This window comes from Aspergillus costaricaensis, assembly GCF_003184835.1.
Source record: "Aspergillus costaricaensis CBS 115574 unplaced genomic scaffold BO79scaffold_24, whole genome shotgun sequence".
NCBI classification, from domain to species: domain Eukaryota; kingdom Fungi; phylum Ascomycota; class Eurotiomycetes; order Eurotiales; family Aspergillaceae; genus Aspergillus; species Aspergillus costaricensis.
Window position 1 is genome coordinate 152318 of NW_020291824.1, and position 17766 is coordinate 170083.

The 17766-nt window shown below is 52.1% G+C and overlaps 6 protein-coding genes across 6 annotated transcripts; 3 read left to right on the forward strand and 3 right to left on the reverse strand.

The window, feature by feature from the left end:
• Positions 1 to 3057: 3057 nt before the first annotated feature.
• znfA (putative C2H2 finger domain protein) lies at positions 3058 to 5191 on the forward strand (the record flags this gene model as incomplete). The annotated part of the gene is made up of 2 exons (XM_025683460.1): positions 3058 to 4634; positions 4693 to 5191. 2 exons carry the CDS (start codon positions 3058 to 3060, stop codon positions 5189 to 5191), a joined length of 2076 nt encoding a protein of 691 aa, XP_025537468.1.
• A 795-nt stretch (positions 5192 to 5986) lies between these two features.
• BO79DRAFT_176774 (nucleoporin NDC1) lies at positions 5987 to 8698 on the reverse strand. Its single transcript, XM_025679871.1, has 3 exons — positions 8419 to 8698; positions 8082 to 8349; positions 5987 to 8019 (listed from the first exon to the last, which is right to left on the reverse strand). Exons 1-3 carry the CDS (start codon positions 8549 to 8551, stop codon positions 6459 to 6461), a joined length of 1962 nt encoding a protein of 653 aa, XP_025537469.1. The 5' UTR covers positions 8552 to 8698; the 3' UTR covers positions 5987 to 6458.
• Positions 8699 to 8932: 234 nt separating this feature from the next.
• On the forward strand, positions 8933 to 10314 carry BO79DRAFT_198512 (SNAP receptor PEP12). The gene is made up of 2 exons (XM_025681351.1): positions 8933 to 9269; positions 9342 to 10314. Exons 1-2 carry the CDS (start codon positions 8973 to 8975, stop codon positions 9864 to 9866), a joined length of 822 nt encoding a protein of 273 aa, XP_025537470.1. The 5' UTR covers positions 8933 to 8972; the 3' UTR covers positions 9867 to 10314.
• BO79DRAFT_34964 (cytochrome c1 heme lyase CYT2) lies at positions 10142 to 11485 on the reverse strand. The gene has a single exon (XM_025689109.1). It carries the CDS (start codon positions 11094 to 11096, stop codon positions 10227 to 10229), a length of 870 nt encoding a protein of 289 aa, XP_025537471.1. The 5' UTR covers positions 11097 to 11485; the 3' UTR covers positions 10142 to 10226.
• On the forward strand, positions 11312 to 12968 carry mvd1 (diphosphomevalonate decarboxylase MVD1). Its single transcript, XM_025688734.1, has 2 exons — positions 11312 to 11482; positions 11547 to 12968. The coding sequence occupies exons 1-2, from the start codon at positions 11412 to 11414 to the stop codon at positions 12688 to 12690; spliced, it is 1215 nt and encodes a 404-aa protein (XP_025537472.1). The 5' UTR covers positions 11312 to 11411; the 3' UTR covers positions 12691 to 12968.
• BO79DRAFT_246676 (Elongator subunit IKI3) lies at positions 12969 to 17493 on the reverse strand (the record flags this gene model as incomplete). The annotated part of the gene is made up of 9 exons (XM_025685588.1): positions 12969 to 14116; positions 14186 to 14465; positions 14519 to 14652; positions 14705 to 14949; positions 14999 to 15341; positions 15398 to 15551; positions 15601 to 16160; positions 16210 to 16302; positions 16356 to 17493. 9 exons carry the CDS (start codon positions 17491 to 17493, stop codon positions 13047 to 13049), a joined length of 4017 nt encoding a protein of 1338 aa, XP_025537473.1. The 3' UTR covers positions 12969 to 13046.
• Positions 17494 to 17766: the final 273 nt, after the last annotated feature.

The window sequence follows — 17766 nt, forward strand, 5'->3', positions numbered from 1 at the left end:
AACTACCAGCACTGCCTCATTCCAATCTAACCGTCCCCAGTCGTCCTTGCACTGTCAGAACCAATCCGGTTAGCCCGAGGCCTCACCGCTCTGCATCTGGAATAAGTCCTGGCCGCTTTCCACCTGCAGTTCCCTGACTCGGTTCGGTCTGTTGGATCCAAGCTTCCTAATTCATCATTTCTGTAGCCCCAGGTCGAACAAGATACCTTTTGTGGTACATAAGATGCCTGCTCGGGTTTCAGTCATAATCCATCCTGTGTTGTTTATTTGCCGCCTTGCGGATGGGGAAAAGAAAGAGGGGGGAAAGTCATAAGTAAAGAAACCCAGACACGTGGGGACTACTTGGTCTGTGATATCCAATGCGTGTCCCCTCTTTCTGCCGTCAATAGTACTGTACTCTCATCACTCTGAGGATTGACCAGCTTCACCTTTAATTAACCCGGGTGACGATGGATATCGAGGTATATGGGGTATCAAGCAAAATCCACTCACATAATCCCACCCCCTCTTCTCCTTTTAGGCGGGCGAATTATTTTCCTCTTGAGGCACTTGCCTTACGGAATTCCGCCTGCATGGCAGTATGCAAGGTGGAGAGGTCGATACGGGACACGCATAAGCATGGTCTGAAGACATAAGGCGGATTAGACTTTCGTAGGGAAATCCCAAACGGGAAGGTAGGTTATAGTATCGTTAAGGACGGCGTAGAAGGCTCACAGAAGCTTCAGTGAGTGAGCATGACTTTGGGTGTATCATACCGCTTGCACCTCACTAAGCGATTTGATAGATGACGCCCTTCAAGCTGATATTAAATGAATGATTCATGCGATTACGCTTGCTTACTTTTAAAGACCCTCCGATTAAATTAACATCCTGGCCGATCCATACAAACTGGTCGACGATTTTTTACTATTCCGCGCGGGCTGTGGCAACGGCGCGGTTCTCGAGCCCAGAGAATTAGGTTAAGTGATTTGACAAGTCCCCATTGAAGGAATATCAAAAGAATATCGGATTAATGGTGGGGAGAACAGACAATTCCCAGTTGCCTTGAACGGCTGGTTGTGTGGTTTGTTGTCTGATTAGATTCTTTCTGGATGTTATGATTCCTTCCGGGCTGCTTTGACTTTGGGGGAGAAAGGCCCTTGTCTTGTATGTATCTGGTAATTTTACGTTCTGCCGTACTGCAATAACCACCACATGTAATCTGACGAGCGGCAAGTAGATTTCGCAGATGATGGTCAAACAAGGCAAGGGAAAAAAGGAGGGGGTTTTTTTTTTTAAAGAAAATAAAAAAAAAATAAAAAAACGAGGGAAAGGGGGATGGAGAAACGAAAATGCTGACGAGTGAATGAATAATATGGCTTTTAAAAACGACTAGAATAATTGTTATTGCGATCAGTGCTTCAAATGATAAATATAAATGTTAGTTATTTATTCCTGGTTCTGCTGTTTTGTCTCCTTCGCTGGAGCTTCTCTGCTCCATCCAGCCCCGGTAGGACGGTCACTAGAAGGTATTATACTCCATACATGACCCCCCTTCGAATTTCTGACCTTGCAAATTTCATTTGCCGCTGGTGCTGCGTGCATTACCGCCGTGACATTGAAGGAAAAGGCACGCTGCTCCCGTTGGCCAGCCCAACTTCAAAGGTGCCCACTCGGACCAAACTCCAGTTTGAAACGGATGTTCAAATACCAATGTTGTATCATCATCGCAGACGACCTTAATATTATCCTGCCTTTCTTGCCTTCTTCCCTCCATTCTCCTCTCTTCAACTTCCTCTGTCTGGCCGTATCAACTACTATCCTCTTCATTTACCCCCCTTTCAGCCTTAAATTCTGCCCGTTTCTTGGGTGCCTACGGAGCGAGACTCTAAATCGAGAACCCCCCGACTGTGAGACAAACGAAAAACAGGGAATTAAGTCCTTGCAATTACAGCCCATTTCCTTTCCCCGAGCCTTGTAGGGACCGTAAGGCCGGGGTCTGCAACCACACCATTCTTCTGCCCATTTTACATCAACCTATCTATTTATCTATCTACTACATCTACATCACGTCTCTTACTTTCTTGATCCGCTACCAAAGCTTCACCTCTGTTCTCGGTTTTCATATCCGCTGCGCCTAGCAACGGCAGTTCCAGTACCTCCACCACAGCGCCTGCAGGTCTTCTTTTTCGCCTCCGCGACCTCCGCCCGCCATCGCCCTCGAGCCATTCTTTCCGCCGCCATTAGCATTGCGCCTCAATCCGCCTTCTCGTCGCTGAGAATAGGTGCATGTGACTTTCAGCTTTCTGACAACATCCCATTTTCGCCTCTTTCTCCTCGTCTTTCTCTTGTTACTTCACCTTTTTTTCGCGCCAACTAGCTCGCTTCCGAGTAGCCGGTTTTTCTTAGAGAAAGCACCCTCAGGTCTCGATCAACTTCAAGCCTCCAGGTGCAGGCATTGAAGAATCAGCCCCTTTCTTACTGATTCTCTTCTCATTTTCGACCCATCCAATCCGCACCCATCCTCGAGCGCCAATCTATTCCAGTCCAAGGTCTTCAGCATGTTTTGTGGTCTCTGCGCTGTTCGTTGTTAAGTTGCCGCTATCCGGCAGTTTCATGGCACACAGACAGTTTCGCAAGCTTGTGCGCAACTGACAGAAAGCCACTAACACAGTTGATCGCTGGTACTTTCAACGGTTCTTTCCAAAGAGAACACTTAAGCTTTTCCTAATCAGGTAGCGTGCTCTCGTTCGATAATTTGTATGCGATCAAATTCACCTGACTACTCAGGACTTAAGCTTAATCTATCCGGATTGCCACTTCCCTGCTGCAGAACAACCATTTGACTTCGTCCACTCCTTTACCGACAACACCCGCAGCATTTGGAACGAAACCTAGAAGCAGGTTCTTCTGTCAAGAACATCGATCTTTCGTCACAGTTCTTTAATTCCGGCTTCGCGAGCTATCCACCAGAACGATATACACTGCTTTGTATCGTCTACGCCAGTGCACGCTTACACGTCCTTGACCAGTCCTTTTAGTTGTCCATGAACAGCTTCTCGACAATCCCTGTGTACGATGGACATTCCGCGACTTGCGCCTCCTTCGATTAACGTGTATGACTTCAACAGTGGTAGTTTCGACCACCAGCATTCCCCCGCCAGATCGCCTTGTAACATGCCCGGGCAATCGTTTTCGGGACCTATGCCTATTCCAACGAATTCAACGAGCAATCTCGCTCCTCCGCCTTTACCACCACCACCCCGAATCAGTGACCTTGAGGACGGCTACGACGCTGGCTGGCTGCATGCAAATGTTAGAGGACCACACAAACTTGCTCCGATAAATCCCAACTCTAGTCTTTTTGGCGGTCACCGTCGCCCGGAAGCTTCGCCTCAAAGTAATAGAATGGCTATCGACGAGTTAGATGGTCGACAAAACGGTTTACCTTTCTCTAGGAGTCCCGAGGCCCACATCAGAATTGAACCCCCACCGCCGATGGATGAAGGGTTCCGGAACGCCATTTCAGTCAACAGTCCCAGCCCGATTCTGAAAGGAGAGAGAGACTTCTCTCGACGAAGCGTGAAGGATTCATCAGATGCCTACGACCAACACCTCTTGTCGAAAATAGGAAAACCGCTTTCTCCACGACAGTCTATCAGCTCTGGTAGCGAGAACAAGGGCTTACTTTCGACTCTCACTATACCCTCGAGGACTTTTGGTGGTCTCCCTTCTCCCGGTGGTTCCGAGGGGTCTAGTCTTGATGTCAGGTGGCCGAGTAGCTACCAGTCGGGTGGGATATCGCCTGGGACCAAGATTGGCTGGAAAGATTATGTCGGAGGGCGAAGTCCAAGCGTTGAGAGTAGTGCCCCATCGTCTGCGGTGGACTATGACCAGCCAGGGTACATGCGCGATTTGTCGCGCCGTCGTGGCGGTGGAACGACTCCCCTATACGACGAAACTACCAGTCTGCCCAGTCGATCAAACCGAGGAAGCTACGATCAAGGCGTCTTCTCTGACATAGAAGGCGAATTCTCAACTGACGAATCGCTTCCCCCTCGAATCTTCAATGTCCGACAAGCAACGCCGCCTTATTTGGAAGCTACCAAGCCAGGCACGAAGCGGAGAGCGTCCTCTCCTCCCCGTGAGCCGATTGTTGGCGATAGACATGTTCTTAACGTGGCTACGAGTAACGGAGACCTCTCCCAGCGACGGACAAGTGGCCATCCATTTGGCAACTCTCTGTCGGTCAATGTTCCTTATGCGCCCAGTCACGGAAGCCTCTCAGCTGCTTCATCCTTGAGCCTACGAACCTCTGGCTCTTACTCCTCGACGGCCTTCTCTCTAGGGGGAAGCAGCATGACGAGCTATGATCGCTCACCTGGGGGACTGTCGCCCAATTCCGACCTTGACACCTTCCATGATAAGTCGATTCTCAACCCTAGTTCTCCCGTGAATCTTCCGGGCCCGTCCATCTCGAGAAATCCCCCAAATACCGGCACCTTGGAACCATCTAGCGTCGACACTGCTCGGAAAGTATCTATGCAAACAACACTTGCCTTGCCAAAGCCAGCAGGGCCGAAGATGGGCGGACTGTATATTTGCGATTGTTGTCCTAAGAAGCCCAAAAAGTTCGACAGTCCAGAGGAACTTCGGTAAGATTTATCTCGTTTTCTAGTCGCGGCTGGTTGTTTTGTCTAACACCTTCCATAGTGCCCATGAGATGGAGAAGCAGTACTCATGCTTATACTGCAACAACCGGTTCAAGAACAAGAACGAGGCAGAGCGCCATCAGAATTCTCTCCACTTGCGGCGTCACTCTTGGTCTTGTGCAGCCCTTCCTGGATATCAAGCAGCGTTCCATCCCTCGTCTTCTTCGGCCCAAACGAGCTCTGGGCCTTCCCATGACATCTGCGGGTACTGTGGTGAAGAGTTCCCGAATTTCCCACAGCCAGACTGGGACCGCAGATTCGAGCATCTTACAGCAGTGCACAAGTTTGGAGAGTGCAACAATGCGAAGAAGTTCTATCGTGCCGACCATTTCCGACAGCATCTGAAACATAGCCATGCTGGTACGAGCGGGAAGTGGACCAACATATTGGAGAACGCTTGCATGAAGGAAGAAGCACCTCCCGAGCCCAAGAATGGCGGTGGCAACGGAAGTGGGACGCTTGCATCTAATAAGATCAACGAGGTCCTCAGTGGTTGCTGACAGCAAATGTGCCTCGTGGGAACTAATTATGCCCACGCCGGCCGATTGCTGAACGAGGCCACTGCTTTTAGCAAGAGCATGCTTCATCTAACCTTCTCTCATATATATACACACATTTTCTCCCTAACTATTTCATCACTGCGCCCGTGATCCAACCTGGCGTTCAACGGGGATTTTCCATTTGTGGTCCTGAATCTTTGACGCATTTAGCATATAACGGGGAATCTGGGTATCAAAATTTCACCGGAAAAAGGGGGATATCTTTAAAACGGATCTCGGGGCACAGTGGTATTGATGTGACATGACGGAAACATCTTGCTTTATTCAAATCGGTTTCTTTGGCGATAACAAAACTCGGAGTCCTGGACGGATGATTCTTGGCGGGGCGGCTGATCGTGAGTTTGGGTTTGCATTAATGGCCTGCTTTGATATCTTGCTTCTTCCCTTTGTCACTTTTTTCTTTTTTTCCTTTTCTTTTAACCTTATCCACACCTGCAAGCATTGTACGGCGACGGTGATTGGGCCAGCTGGCTTGCTTCGAATACGCGCCCATCTACCTACCTGTCTTGTTGCCTTGGAATATGTATGTCCATGTTAGAACGTCTCTGAACCTAGCTAAGTGCTGGGTATATGTATATACCTAAGTAGAACTAAGAAAGAACTAAAATCCCATCTATGGACGGATAGACACTCCTCATCTACATACTGATTACTATCCCGAGTAAAGCCATTGAAGAAAAACTTTGCACCACGGGAAATTCATGTTAGTAAGTAGTAGTAAATGAACTCTAAACCCTCTCATTCACTAAATCAAGTAAACAAGTAAAAATAATACATACATACAGTCAGTTACACACTCACTGACTGCCTGCCCACTAAAACGCCAGAGCAATGCATAGCCAAAACCCACAGAGTCTAGGTCGTAACTTTTCCAAGGGTTAGGGGAGGGGGCATTATGAAAGGAATACCAGCCACAAGGAACAACAACAACGATAACATCGAAAGGTGACGAGAATGAAGAAAGTGACAGTCAAAGCTAACTGACTTCATCCATTGCAGCACGCGATCGTGGCGCTATAGATGGATGGAGTCAGTTAGGTAGACCATACCATCCAACAGGGAACAGATGTGACTCTGTTTGGAGTTGAATGGGTGATGTGATGTGATAAAAAATGGTTAAGTAAACAAGCAAGGACACACTCCAACTCCCGAATCAGAACCCCCAAGCAATACATACACTACATGCCTGCGCCTACGCGCACTACCCTTAGATAAAGGGATCCTCTTCCACGACACCGGCAGCTTCCTTGGCCAGTCGTAAGTCCTTGGGTCCAAGACCGAGGTTCTTGAAGTAAGGACCGAAGGAGGATAGGAGGTCCTTCAGGGATGCCTTCATCGTGTCCAGGACGAGGTCGACGTCGGGGACACGGCGAGCCGCGGCTTGTGCTTCCGGGTTGCTGGATGGGGGGAAGTTGACGTCTGTCCAGTGGGCGTCGAGGCCACCGTTGATAAAAGGTTCGAGGGTCGTGATGGTATCGGTTAGGAGGCGTACGACGGTGGCCACGTCGGCTTGGACCTTGCCGTATTGGTCCTCCGCGAGACTCTTGATGAGAAGGCAGGTGAGGGATTCGGTGGCGTCGATGACGGAGCAGATGGTTGCGTGGGGTGTGCCGAGGACAATGCCAGAGAGGCGACGAGCGTAGGTTTGACGGAAGAGTCGGCCTAATGGGGAGCGGAGGAGCTGAGCGAGGAAGGGGTGTAGGTTCTCGGGCTTGCTGGTTGATGGTGCGGTGAGCATCTTGAGCTCCTGGGAGGAACCGAGCAGCTTCTGCTTGCGTTCCGGGCTCAGCATGGCGGAGGAGGCGCGGTCCAAGACATCGCGGGCCCTGGCGCGTGCGGTAGGCGTCCAGTCTGGGGAGTTGCCGTAAGCTCTGGCGGTGGTGGTGAGAGCTTCGCCGATTTTCTGTTGGCGGGTTGATGCCTTGGGAGACGGTGCGAAGATGTTGTCCGCTTTAGGGGGGTCTGTCAACCGTGGCAGGGAGTGAAGAACGGGCTCTGACTGCTGGACTGGCGCAGGCTTAGGGCCAGATGATGGGTTCTTGGCCTCGCTGATGCGAGTAGTAACACCCGTGATCACATCTGTGGCGGCTTGCAAGATTTGCGACCAAGCTGCCCCCTCCTCGCGATCGATGTCGTTGAAGATGGCTTTCCGGCGATCAGGAAATCTCTGGCTGATGAAGTACAGCTCCCAAAATGCGAAGGCGCGAACAGTTTCCTTCTTTGCTTTTAGTCCATTCAGCAGGCTGCCGTTGGGATCCTTGGCTTCGGCCGTCAAGGGCTGGCCTCGCTTGAGTGGCTCTTTGCTGAGGAACACGGAGAAAAAGAGGTTGGCTGTCTGCCAGCAGAGAACTAGGAGGCCTCCTGAGATCAAAGTGCGCACGATAACTCCGAAGATTGGCGGGATAACGCCGGGAGGGCTTGCGGCAGATCTCGGGAAATCCCAGAACAGCTTTGCAAAGAACAAAGTGGTGCGCCATGCCGGGCGTCGGAGGACGAATGCGTATGCGAACGGGCAAAGAATGGAAACCAGAATACTCCGTTTCAGCCCATCCTTGATGAGCTGCGGCAACGCTGACTGAAGGCGTTTAGAGATCGATAGCTCCAGCCGGCTATCTTCATCAGCGGAGCCAGCGACCCTCCTGGCAACGGGAAGAGGGACACGATCGTAGTCGTAGTAAAGATGCGCCACTGACTGCGAGACTGCCAGGAGAAAGTGATAGGTATAAAGATAGATCGCTCTTTCGTTCAAGCTTGCTCGTTCGTGAGGTCTACCATTACTAGTTAGGCAAATCCGAGACGTTGCTTGAGCTCGTTGTCGCAGGAAACATACCTAGCTCTGTTCACCAACTCAAGGTGTGCAGTACTTGAAGAAGACCACCTGTAGATTTCACTAAACCACCAGGCGGAGAACAAGTACCAGCCGAAAGTCTGTATAACGTCGAGGGGAACGAGGTATTTGAAGGTGCTGAGAGGGGAGGAGGTTGTCCTGGCACCGATGTGCATCTGACCAACACGGAGAACGAAGACGACGAGACTGCATAGGAAGAGAAGGACTGTGCGGATTCCACATCCTCCAATGGGGAACCAAGCCCATAAGACTATCGAGGTATCCAGGTGGTTAGCGATCACAACTTTTCAAACGCTACCAGGTGTTGGTGTATACCTACAGGACGATTTATCTCCAATAGCGAATGCCACTACATAGCAGACCAAAAGCGCCAGTGCCGACGCATGAACGAACCGTCTGTGCAGCGCAGAGGTCAAGATGCGCCGATACGGGCGAGGCTGTGCTGCAGCCATGGTGCAAGGTGGAAGAGGGACTGTGAGATCTCTAGGGAGAGAAGAGACAAAACAATTTCACTGCATGATCAGGGGACAAAAACAATTGAAGTATCCGGTCGGCCTGTCAGGACGGAAAGCTCCGAAGGGGGGCAAGTGGAGCTTCGAGGAGTGTCGGCGTCGGATGCGACAATAAAGTGAAGCTTTTCGGGCAAAGCATCAAAACACGCACCAGCCACAAACGCCGTGTCATGTGACACCCCACCAGCCATCGATGGCGTCAGGTGAGTTGCTGCCTGTGAATCATGGCACCAACATAGCCAGGCAACCATTGACACCTGACAGCGATAACGTACTACTACTTTAGCAGGGAGACAGTCGGCCGGTTGCATCGGCCGAATGATCCCACCTTCATCCATCCACTGTCGCATCTCATTCCACCATGTCGTTTGATCGCTTGAACTCGCTAGAGGCGCAGCCTACAACTTTCCGTCGCTCCGACGATCCCCAATATCGCGATGACCCCGAATTCCATCGTTTGACCGAGGGTCTCTCCAACCAACTGTTTACCCTGACCTCCAACATCACTCGGTTGTCCGATCAGATTGCCCTTCTGGGAACTAGGCGAGACACCGAGCGTGTGCGCGAGAGAGTCCACAAGCTTCTGGAGGATACTCGGGCGGGATTCAGGGATGTCGCAGATGGGATCAAGAAGGTCCAAACATGGGAGGATGTCAGTGTATGTGACACCCAGATACATCACCCCAGTGCGCTGCGATCGGACAAGCAATGCTAACGTATTTCTCACCAGCCCTCCCAAAAATGGACTCAACAGAAGCTATCGTCCGAATTCAAAGCTACCTTGGAAGAGTTCCAGACCGTTCAGCGTCGTGCCTTGGAGAAGCAACGAGCGTCTGCAGCAGCAGCTCGGACTGCCGTAGACGAAGCAGAGCCTGGCTCCGGGGGTGATCACCAGCAGCAGCAACAGCAAGAGCAACTGTTGGAGGAACAGCCCCGCCTTGCGAACCAGGATGAAGTGGACTTCCAGGAGGCCCTCATTATCGAGCGCGAGGCTGAGATCCGCAACATCGAGCAGAGTGTTGGCGAACTCAATGAACTGTTCCGGGACGTGGCTCACATTGTTCATGAGCAAGGTGGACAGCTCGACATTATCAGTGAGAATGTCGAACGAGTCGGCGATGACACTCGTGGAGCAAACGTCGAGCTCCGTAGCGCCAGCCGATACCAGAAGAATGCGCGCAATAAGGCCTGCTGTCTGCTTGTCATTCTTGCTGTTATCCTTACTATCATCGTCCTGGCGGCAACCCTGGGATAGACTTGAGCGTTAATTCTGTGTTCTCGCTTCCACTCCCGCAACCACGATACCGGATGTCGCATATCATGACTGTCCCCTATCTTGATGATATCCTCTCGATGTACGTTTACGCATGTGCTTTTGCTTTTTTCGCTACTGCAGGCGGCTTGTTGTGTTCTGTTACGTCGATCGCTATGGGTTCTCAGGCGCATACGGAGCGAGGATGTTCTATTTACATTTGCCGTTCTATCTTCCCATGCTCTATATCATACATAGCTTCTGTTATACACGAATTGTACACTGCGTTGCTTACCCAAGACCGTTCCCAAAACTCCGTTGTTCGCCTCTAATGCAGCGTAAGAAGAAAGACATTGGGGAGCTTTACAGTCCCATAAACTTGCTGAATCTCATGCGGCAGCCCTCCACTGTGTTCAGTTTCGGCCGGACATCCAGGTAGAAGCTGAGCTTGCCGGGTCCAGCATTGGCAGCCAGGCCGGGAGCATTGTTTGCACCCGACGATTTTCCTTGGTAGAAATCGATGACATATTCGATCCTTTCACCACCACATCTCTCCACAACCCAGTCGTGCCGATCAAAGGGAAGCTGGTAGCCCATCAGGTTATTTATACGGGCACGGGGGCTCAGGAACTGCGGGTCGACACCCAGACCGCGGAAAGCATACAGCTTTGGGCCTCCACATTTCTTGCTACCGGGGTCCGACATGGGGGCCCGGCTTTCCCATTGCAAGATCTGCTGCCAGGCGCGCTCATTGACGGCGTTATGGATAGGAATGATGGATGCGACGGTAGTCGCCAGTTCGGAGGCGGAGGTTGTAGAGCTAGGAGTGTTGCCCTTGCGCACAAGAGCTTCGAAGAATTGCCGTTCTGACGGATAGATCCAGTTTCCAGTGTTCGGGTCATGACCGGTTTCAGCTTCTGCATTGGATGGGGTGCCATGCGATGCGGCCGTGGCAGCGTAAGGTGAAGCGGGCGCATTTGACGAGTCGGCACTCGACGGCTGGGAGGTAGTGTCAATGGCGCGCGGTATACTGCTTACTTCACGGTCGGTTGACAGAGGCCTTTGAGATTTGCCTTTCGATTCCTGTCCATCTTCGGAGGGTAGAGGGTGAGGAGGTGCAGCGCCGCCAGATGCTTGGTGCTGCTGCAACCAGGCCTCGCGAGTTTTGTGATCAACAGGGCATACACCAGCCGCAGGCGGCTCGGGGGACGGAGTACTTGCACCAGCACCCATTGTTCTAGGTGAGGATTGGGATGGAGTGACAAACAGAGACCCGGCCGCGACACTTGGAGCGAGAGGAGTGGATGGGATAATGAGGTTTGATTGCAAATCGATTGGATCGCGCGGAAAGGCGGGCAAATTCTGGCCGCTCACCGCCTCGGGAACCCGACAACAAAAGCCCCAAACTTTCCCAACAAGGAAATCCCCCGCCTTTTCGTCGCTCGTCTTTAGCCTTCGCCCCTGAACGCTTCTCTCTATCTTCCTTCCTTTTTATATCTTACCTCCAAGTCTCTTCAAGTGTATTTTGCTTGTTTTAATAGTCCTACAATGGCTGCTCCCGCTGACAGTCAGGTCTTCCGGGCCACCACCACCGCCCCTGTCAACATCGCCGTCATCAAGTATGCCTCCCACTCTGTATCCGATCATACGCATGTTTGGTGGAATCTAATTGTGCTTCAATAGGTACTGGGGCAAGCGCGATGCTGTTCTCAACCTTCCTACGAACTCTTCCCTCTCCGTCACCCTTTCGCAGCGTTCCCTCCGCACTCTCACCACCGCTTCCTGCGCTCCTTTTTACCCCGCCAAGGACGAGCTCACCCTGAACGGCAAGCCCCAAGACATTCAATCCTCCAAGCGTACACTTGCTTGTCTGGCCAGCCTTCGCGCTCACCGTCGTGAGCTCGAGGATGCAAACCCCTCGTTGCCCAAGCTGTCCACCTTCCCTCTCCGCATTGTCTCCGAGAACAACTTCCCCACCGCCGCTGGTCTCGCCAGTTCGGCTGCCGGCTTTGCGGCCCTTGTTCGCGCCGTGGCAGACCTTTACCAGCTGCCCCAGTCGCCCCGTGATCTGAGCCGCATCGCTCGTCAGGGCTCTGGCTCTGCCTGCCGTTCTCTGATGGGTGGTTATGTCGCCTGGCGCGCTGGATCCCTGGAGGATGGAAGCGATAGTTTGGCAGAGGAGGTTGCGCCGCAGTCTCACTGGCCTGAAATGCGTGCCCTCATCCTGGTTGTCAGTGCCGCAAAGAAGGATGTTCCCAGCACTGAGGGTATGCAGACGACCGTCGCTACTTCGAACCTCTTTGCTACCCGGGCGAACACTGTTGTTCCGGAGCGGATGGCTGCCATCGAGACCGCCATTCAGAACCGTGACTTCCCCGCCTTTGCAGAGATCACGATGCGCGACTCCAACGGCTTCCACGCCACTTGCTTGGACTCATGGCCTCCGATCTTCTACATGAACGACGTCTCTCGCGCTGCCGTCAGACTTGTTCATGACATCAACCGCGCCGTCGGCCGGACCGTCTGCGCCTACACCTACGATGCGGGCCCGAACGCTGTCATCTACTACCTTGAGAAGGATACCGAGTTTGTTGCCGGTACCGTCAAGGCTATCCTTGGTGAGAAGGCGGAGGGCTGGGAAGGTCCCTTCTACACGCCTCTGAAGGACGTTACCACCCCCGGCGTGTCCCTGGATGAGGTGGATCCCCGCACCGTGGAATCGCTCCAGGATGGTGTGAGCCGTGTGATCCTGACCGGTGTTGGCGAGGGTCCTATCTCGGTGGATCAGCATCTTGTCAGTGAGAAGGGCGACATCCTTTCTGCCTAGAGGCTTCATCGCATTCTGGGAGAATTGAAACACCAGCAACTAAACGAACAGAGGGTCCCCGCACATCGGAAACCCTCAAGATACCCATATGCTTTGCATTTGTTGCGCAACTTCCCAGACTATCAGCCCTTCTAGCACCGCGGACGATAAGAGGCCATCATCGCTCTATATGATATAGATAATTATTTTTTTTCCCGGGCCACTTCAACATTTCTTTTTGCATACCCATTTAATAATATAAACCAAAACACATGACGGATTTCATGAATTTTTCAAATGATTCTATGTATGACTTTTTGATGAAACCTAAGAACAACAAAGTTATCGAATGCAATAATACCTAGAGAGATCCCCCCTCAGTTCAACAAAGCCGACAACTTAATCTCCTTAACCGCCGGCACCTCCCTCCCCTTCCCAACATTCGCCGTAGCGGTAACACTATCCCAGAACACACTCTGCCCCCCAGTAGCATGAGGCACTCCGTCCTCCCCAAATGCAGCTCCAGCTCCATTCTCTCCCTCTCCAGCATCACCAGCACCTTCCCCATCTGCACCACCCACAGCCTCAGCAACCAGAGCCCCAAACACCTCCTCCCGACTCTCCTTACACAGCTTCAACACCTCACTCATCGCCTTCTCCACCGCCACCGCCCGCTCCCTCATACCCCTCCTCAACAACGCATCAACCAGCGCCTCAACCTCACTCACCGTCGAATTTGCCCTCTCCAACAGTCGTCTCACACTATTAACCAGATACTCCTCCTCATACACAGTCCCCTTCTTACCACGCGCACGCTTCCTCTCCTCCTTCCTCCGCGTCTTCGACGTATGCCGCGACGAGCTCGTCTTCCCTGTCTTCCCCGTGTTGCCCGTATACCGCGTGAACATGGACCGGCCCGCCAACGTAGAAGCGTCAGTAGGCGCCAACGACACATTGTCGGGGATATCCACCCCCGCGGTGCCGTCTCCCAGGGTAGGGTCGCCACCGAAGTAGGCTAGCGGGTCAGTGGCGCGGCGGATGCGCAGTTCGCGGATCCGGGGCACTTGGGCGTTGAGTTGCGAGCGGAAGTCCGCGAGCAGGTCGGTCATGCTGCCCATTGAGTCGGCGAGACCGCCGTCGACTATCTCGGGAATTAGCGCGGATTGGTTGTGCAGGGTGAGGAGGCGCGTTGCTTCGGAGAACTTGGAAGCTCGGCAGAGGAGACGCGATGCCGCAGGGATGTCGTGCAGGTGGTCCGCATGGATAGTTGCCGCTGAGGTGTAGTCTTTGGATTCTTCGACTAGGGTGCTTATCAGGGCCGTGGCGTGCGCGCTTAGCTCCGCGGATGTGAGGGGCACGAGCATTGCGCAGTAGAGGGATTCGCGCCAGAGGTGGGCGAGGTGGTAGCTCTTGTAGGCGTCGGTGTAGAGTTCGAGGGATTCGTAGGCTGTATGGGAGGAGGTGGTTAGTTCGGTGGGTGGGGATTGGGGGTAAGGGGTGGTTGTTGGGTACGTACCGATGCCTGCTTCCTTGTACTTGGACCGGTCGAAGAGGTAGTCGGCATAGAGGTGGGTCATCTCGCGCAGTTGCTCAGCCTGGTACTTGTAGAGGTCGATGGCGTCCTTGTAGAGGACGTGCTTGATTGTGTAGGCGCGGAGTTCATCGTGGGCGTTCAGAGCGTGCAGATGCTTGATCGCCTTGGATGTCCGGCCCAGGTAGTTGTCGATCTCGAAGTAGCGGCGAAGTTCGGGTTGCTGCTGCAGCTTGCGCAGGAATGGTAGGTACTCGCGGGGATCCTTGTGCAGTTGGTTAGTATGCTGTGAGGGTTGGGATACAGATGCTTGCTTACCCGTTGGGCTTGCTGGGCGACGAGCAGTGTGAGCTCCAGGTCGTAGAGCCCCAGCGCGTTATCGTACAACTGGTTAGCATCCGTCAAGAAGCACATGTGCTCGATTGCGTCGTCTGCCTGTTCGGGCGATTGTTCTGCAGGAGAGGTAAGTATTGAGTAGGAAAAATGGGAGTCTGGAGTACGAACCCCTCAAGCGTGCAACCAACTGCAGACCGGACTCGAGATCTGGTGGCGACTTGCAGACATGCGCAGTGATCAGGTTGTGCAGGTTGGTGTCAATGCGCTTCTCCAAAGTAGACAAGAAGGCGTCGCAGATTTTGTTGACTTTGCTGCCCTTGTTTGGTGCTGCTGCAACAATTCCGGCCGGCGCGTTGTCTGCCTTGGGCGTTTTCAGGGTGTCTTTGTAGAGAGTCTGGGAAACATCCTCCTCACTGGAAGTAATCAGCCAGTATGCCTTGAAGGACAAGGTGTTTTGCATACCTAAGACGGGAGATAAACTCATCAATGAAATCAATCTTCTTTACTTGATCCACAAACAATTGGATGTTCTCCATGAACTGCTCCGGAGCATAGTCGTGAATGATATTCATATCCACCATCTGACTACGGCAGGTCAAGAATGCAGCCCGATAGTTCTTGCGGTCAATGAAGTTTCTGATACCGGCCAGAACGAGAGCTCTGGGATAGATGGTTTCGAGGTTTCCACGGGGCATCTGCAGGATAACAGCAAAGGTTGTGGGCATCACAGTCACTAGACGTCCGCCACGTTCAATGCTTCTGCATCGTTCATCTGTTTCAGGGGTGTCCGGAGGAATGTCCATATCTAGAAAATTAGATTAGCTGATGTTAATATGGCTGGTAGATTGTCGATATTCTCACCTTCCACTGTAGTCAAGTGCACAAATTTGATCAGGTGGAGGGAAGTTGTAAACAGGATATGGGCCTGAGTTACAAGGAAGGAAGTGCAATTCTTCGCAAGGAGTCGCTTGTTGGCATACAGGGCCCCGGACCTGGTCATGGAGACCAGAACGTGCTTCAAGAAGTTAGCTGTGAAAGTATTCTAAGTCCTGAGAAGGGCTTACCTCGTCCTCAGAAATCTGTGCAGCCTTAGCCCAGTATGTATCAACTGTTGGGCTTTCAAGCCAAGGTAGGATCTGGAACTCCTCGGAGGAAGGCATGGAGACATAGGAGTAGGTGACCGGCTGGTTAGGCGCCTTAACGTGAGAGAACCACAGGGCTTCATGTCCGAGGGAGGTGAACATTGAGAGTATTTGCTCCGAATCCGCTGCCTGATAAGCAACCTGAGTCGTGCGTGTCTCCAAAGCAGTGCGTTCAATTTGAGTGTTGTTAGGGCCATCGTCCTTGAGAATGTAAACTTCATGTTCGTTTACAAAGGCAATCTGTCGAGGCCGGCTATCAGGCGCATCCGACAACGGATAACTCGACTCGAGGATTGGGGACGGAACAGGTCTCGTTTTAAGAGACCAGAGGAAGATAGAAAACCGATCCTTCATAAGAACAGCCATCCGCGTTCCCGACTTGCTGAATGCCACATCAACAATGTTCGAGTCTAGTGTCAGCTCATTGTGAGCCATAGGAGGAGGAACTCCCGCCAGCCTCAGAGGAGTCAATTTGAGGATTTCTTTCGCCGTCAGATACATTCGACCAATATATATAGTGGTGAGACTTACTTCCATCGATGACAGCGACAGCGCCAACATCGTCCGGGCTGGTGGTGGATCCCTGAGATACGTCGAAAACAAAGTCCACATCCAACATTGATCCTGCGACGGATTAGAAAATAGACCATAAAAGATATTCGCAATTTTTTTATTACCTGAAGCCCCAGCAATAAATCGTAGAGCCTTCTCCTGATGCCATTTCAAGGAGAACGGATACGGATATTCGGCGTTCACTCCAATTGGAATCTCTTGCTTGAGGTAGTAGTGGTAGTTGCCGGTTGTCCAGAACTGGATTCTGTCGTGGAATTGCACCGCAAGCACCGTTGAATCGACGTTCCAGCTCAGATGAATTTTCGAAGCCCATGTCGACCGTTCTTCCTCTGTCAGGCGGAGAGTGAATTCTCCATGGCGCAAGCCGTTCCTTTCAAAGAAGACCACGTCGATTCTATCTTCGCGGCGCTGGATACCGGCGATAAGGTTGCCAGAAGGCCTCCAGCTGAGGGCACCTTCCAGTCCATCCACTGGCTCACTGATGCTATCCAAGGTTCCCTCTCTCGAGTAAACCCGGATCGCACGTCGAACACCAGCTTCGATGCTGTTCACGGCGACGTAAGCACCATCACCACGCCAGCTAATGGTCGTCTTTCCATCATCGCTGGCGCTCAACTTACCCTCGTCCACCTTCTCGGGGACAGTAGGATCACGAAGAGCCTTAGCACGCTTACCCTGGAACTGGGTCTCGCGCTTTCCCCAGCCCACAGAGACATGCTGGGAGGCGCGGAGGTCCTCCTGCGTGAAAGTAATTTCGGCAACATTTTCGAATTCTCTCGTCATGTAAAGAAATGTATTGGCTCTCGTAGTCAAGGCCAGGAGCTCCTCATCGGGGGACCATGCAGCAGCTGTGATACCAACATCAACAGTACCCACAATCTCAATCTTGTCCTCGCCGGGAAGGGGTTCTTCACGGACAATGACGATGTCACCTCCTTCCAGCACCAGGCAGGCAGTGAGATTATCAGCAAAGTAGTGCAGGGAGAGCACCCGGTCGCATTCCAGGTCTGGTAGTGGGCATGGCGCATCCCAGGATGCGATAATTTCAAACGCATCCGCCCCTACGGGGTCCGAAAAATAGGCGTCATGACGCTTTCTGCGAAGCTCTATGACTGGCTGGGACGCAGAAGGTCCAAATGTGCAAACGACAGCATCTGAAGCTGTATCCCAAGCTGTTGCTGTCAAAGGAAGCTCATTCTGGAGCTGCACCTCGGCGAGGCGCACGATTTTGAGGTTGCGCATCTTTTGTAAGAGTAGTGTTCTACCCCGCCGCCATGAATCGACGGAAGCTTCACTGGGGAAAAAGAATGAACGGGGAAAAGGAAAAATGCAAAAATAATATCTAGAGGAAATTTACTCTCATAGAGTTAATTATTAGATTTTGCAAGCGTAGGTTTTATTTTCCTTCACGCGCGTCGCCCACGGAATTGCGAACAATATCATATCAGAAGCCGAGCCAAAGATTTTAATTTTCCTACTGACAAAAAATCGACCAATGACTTCATCCATATTCTA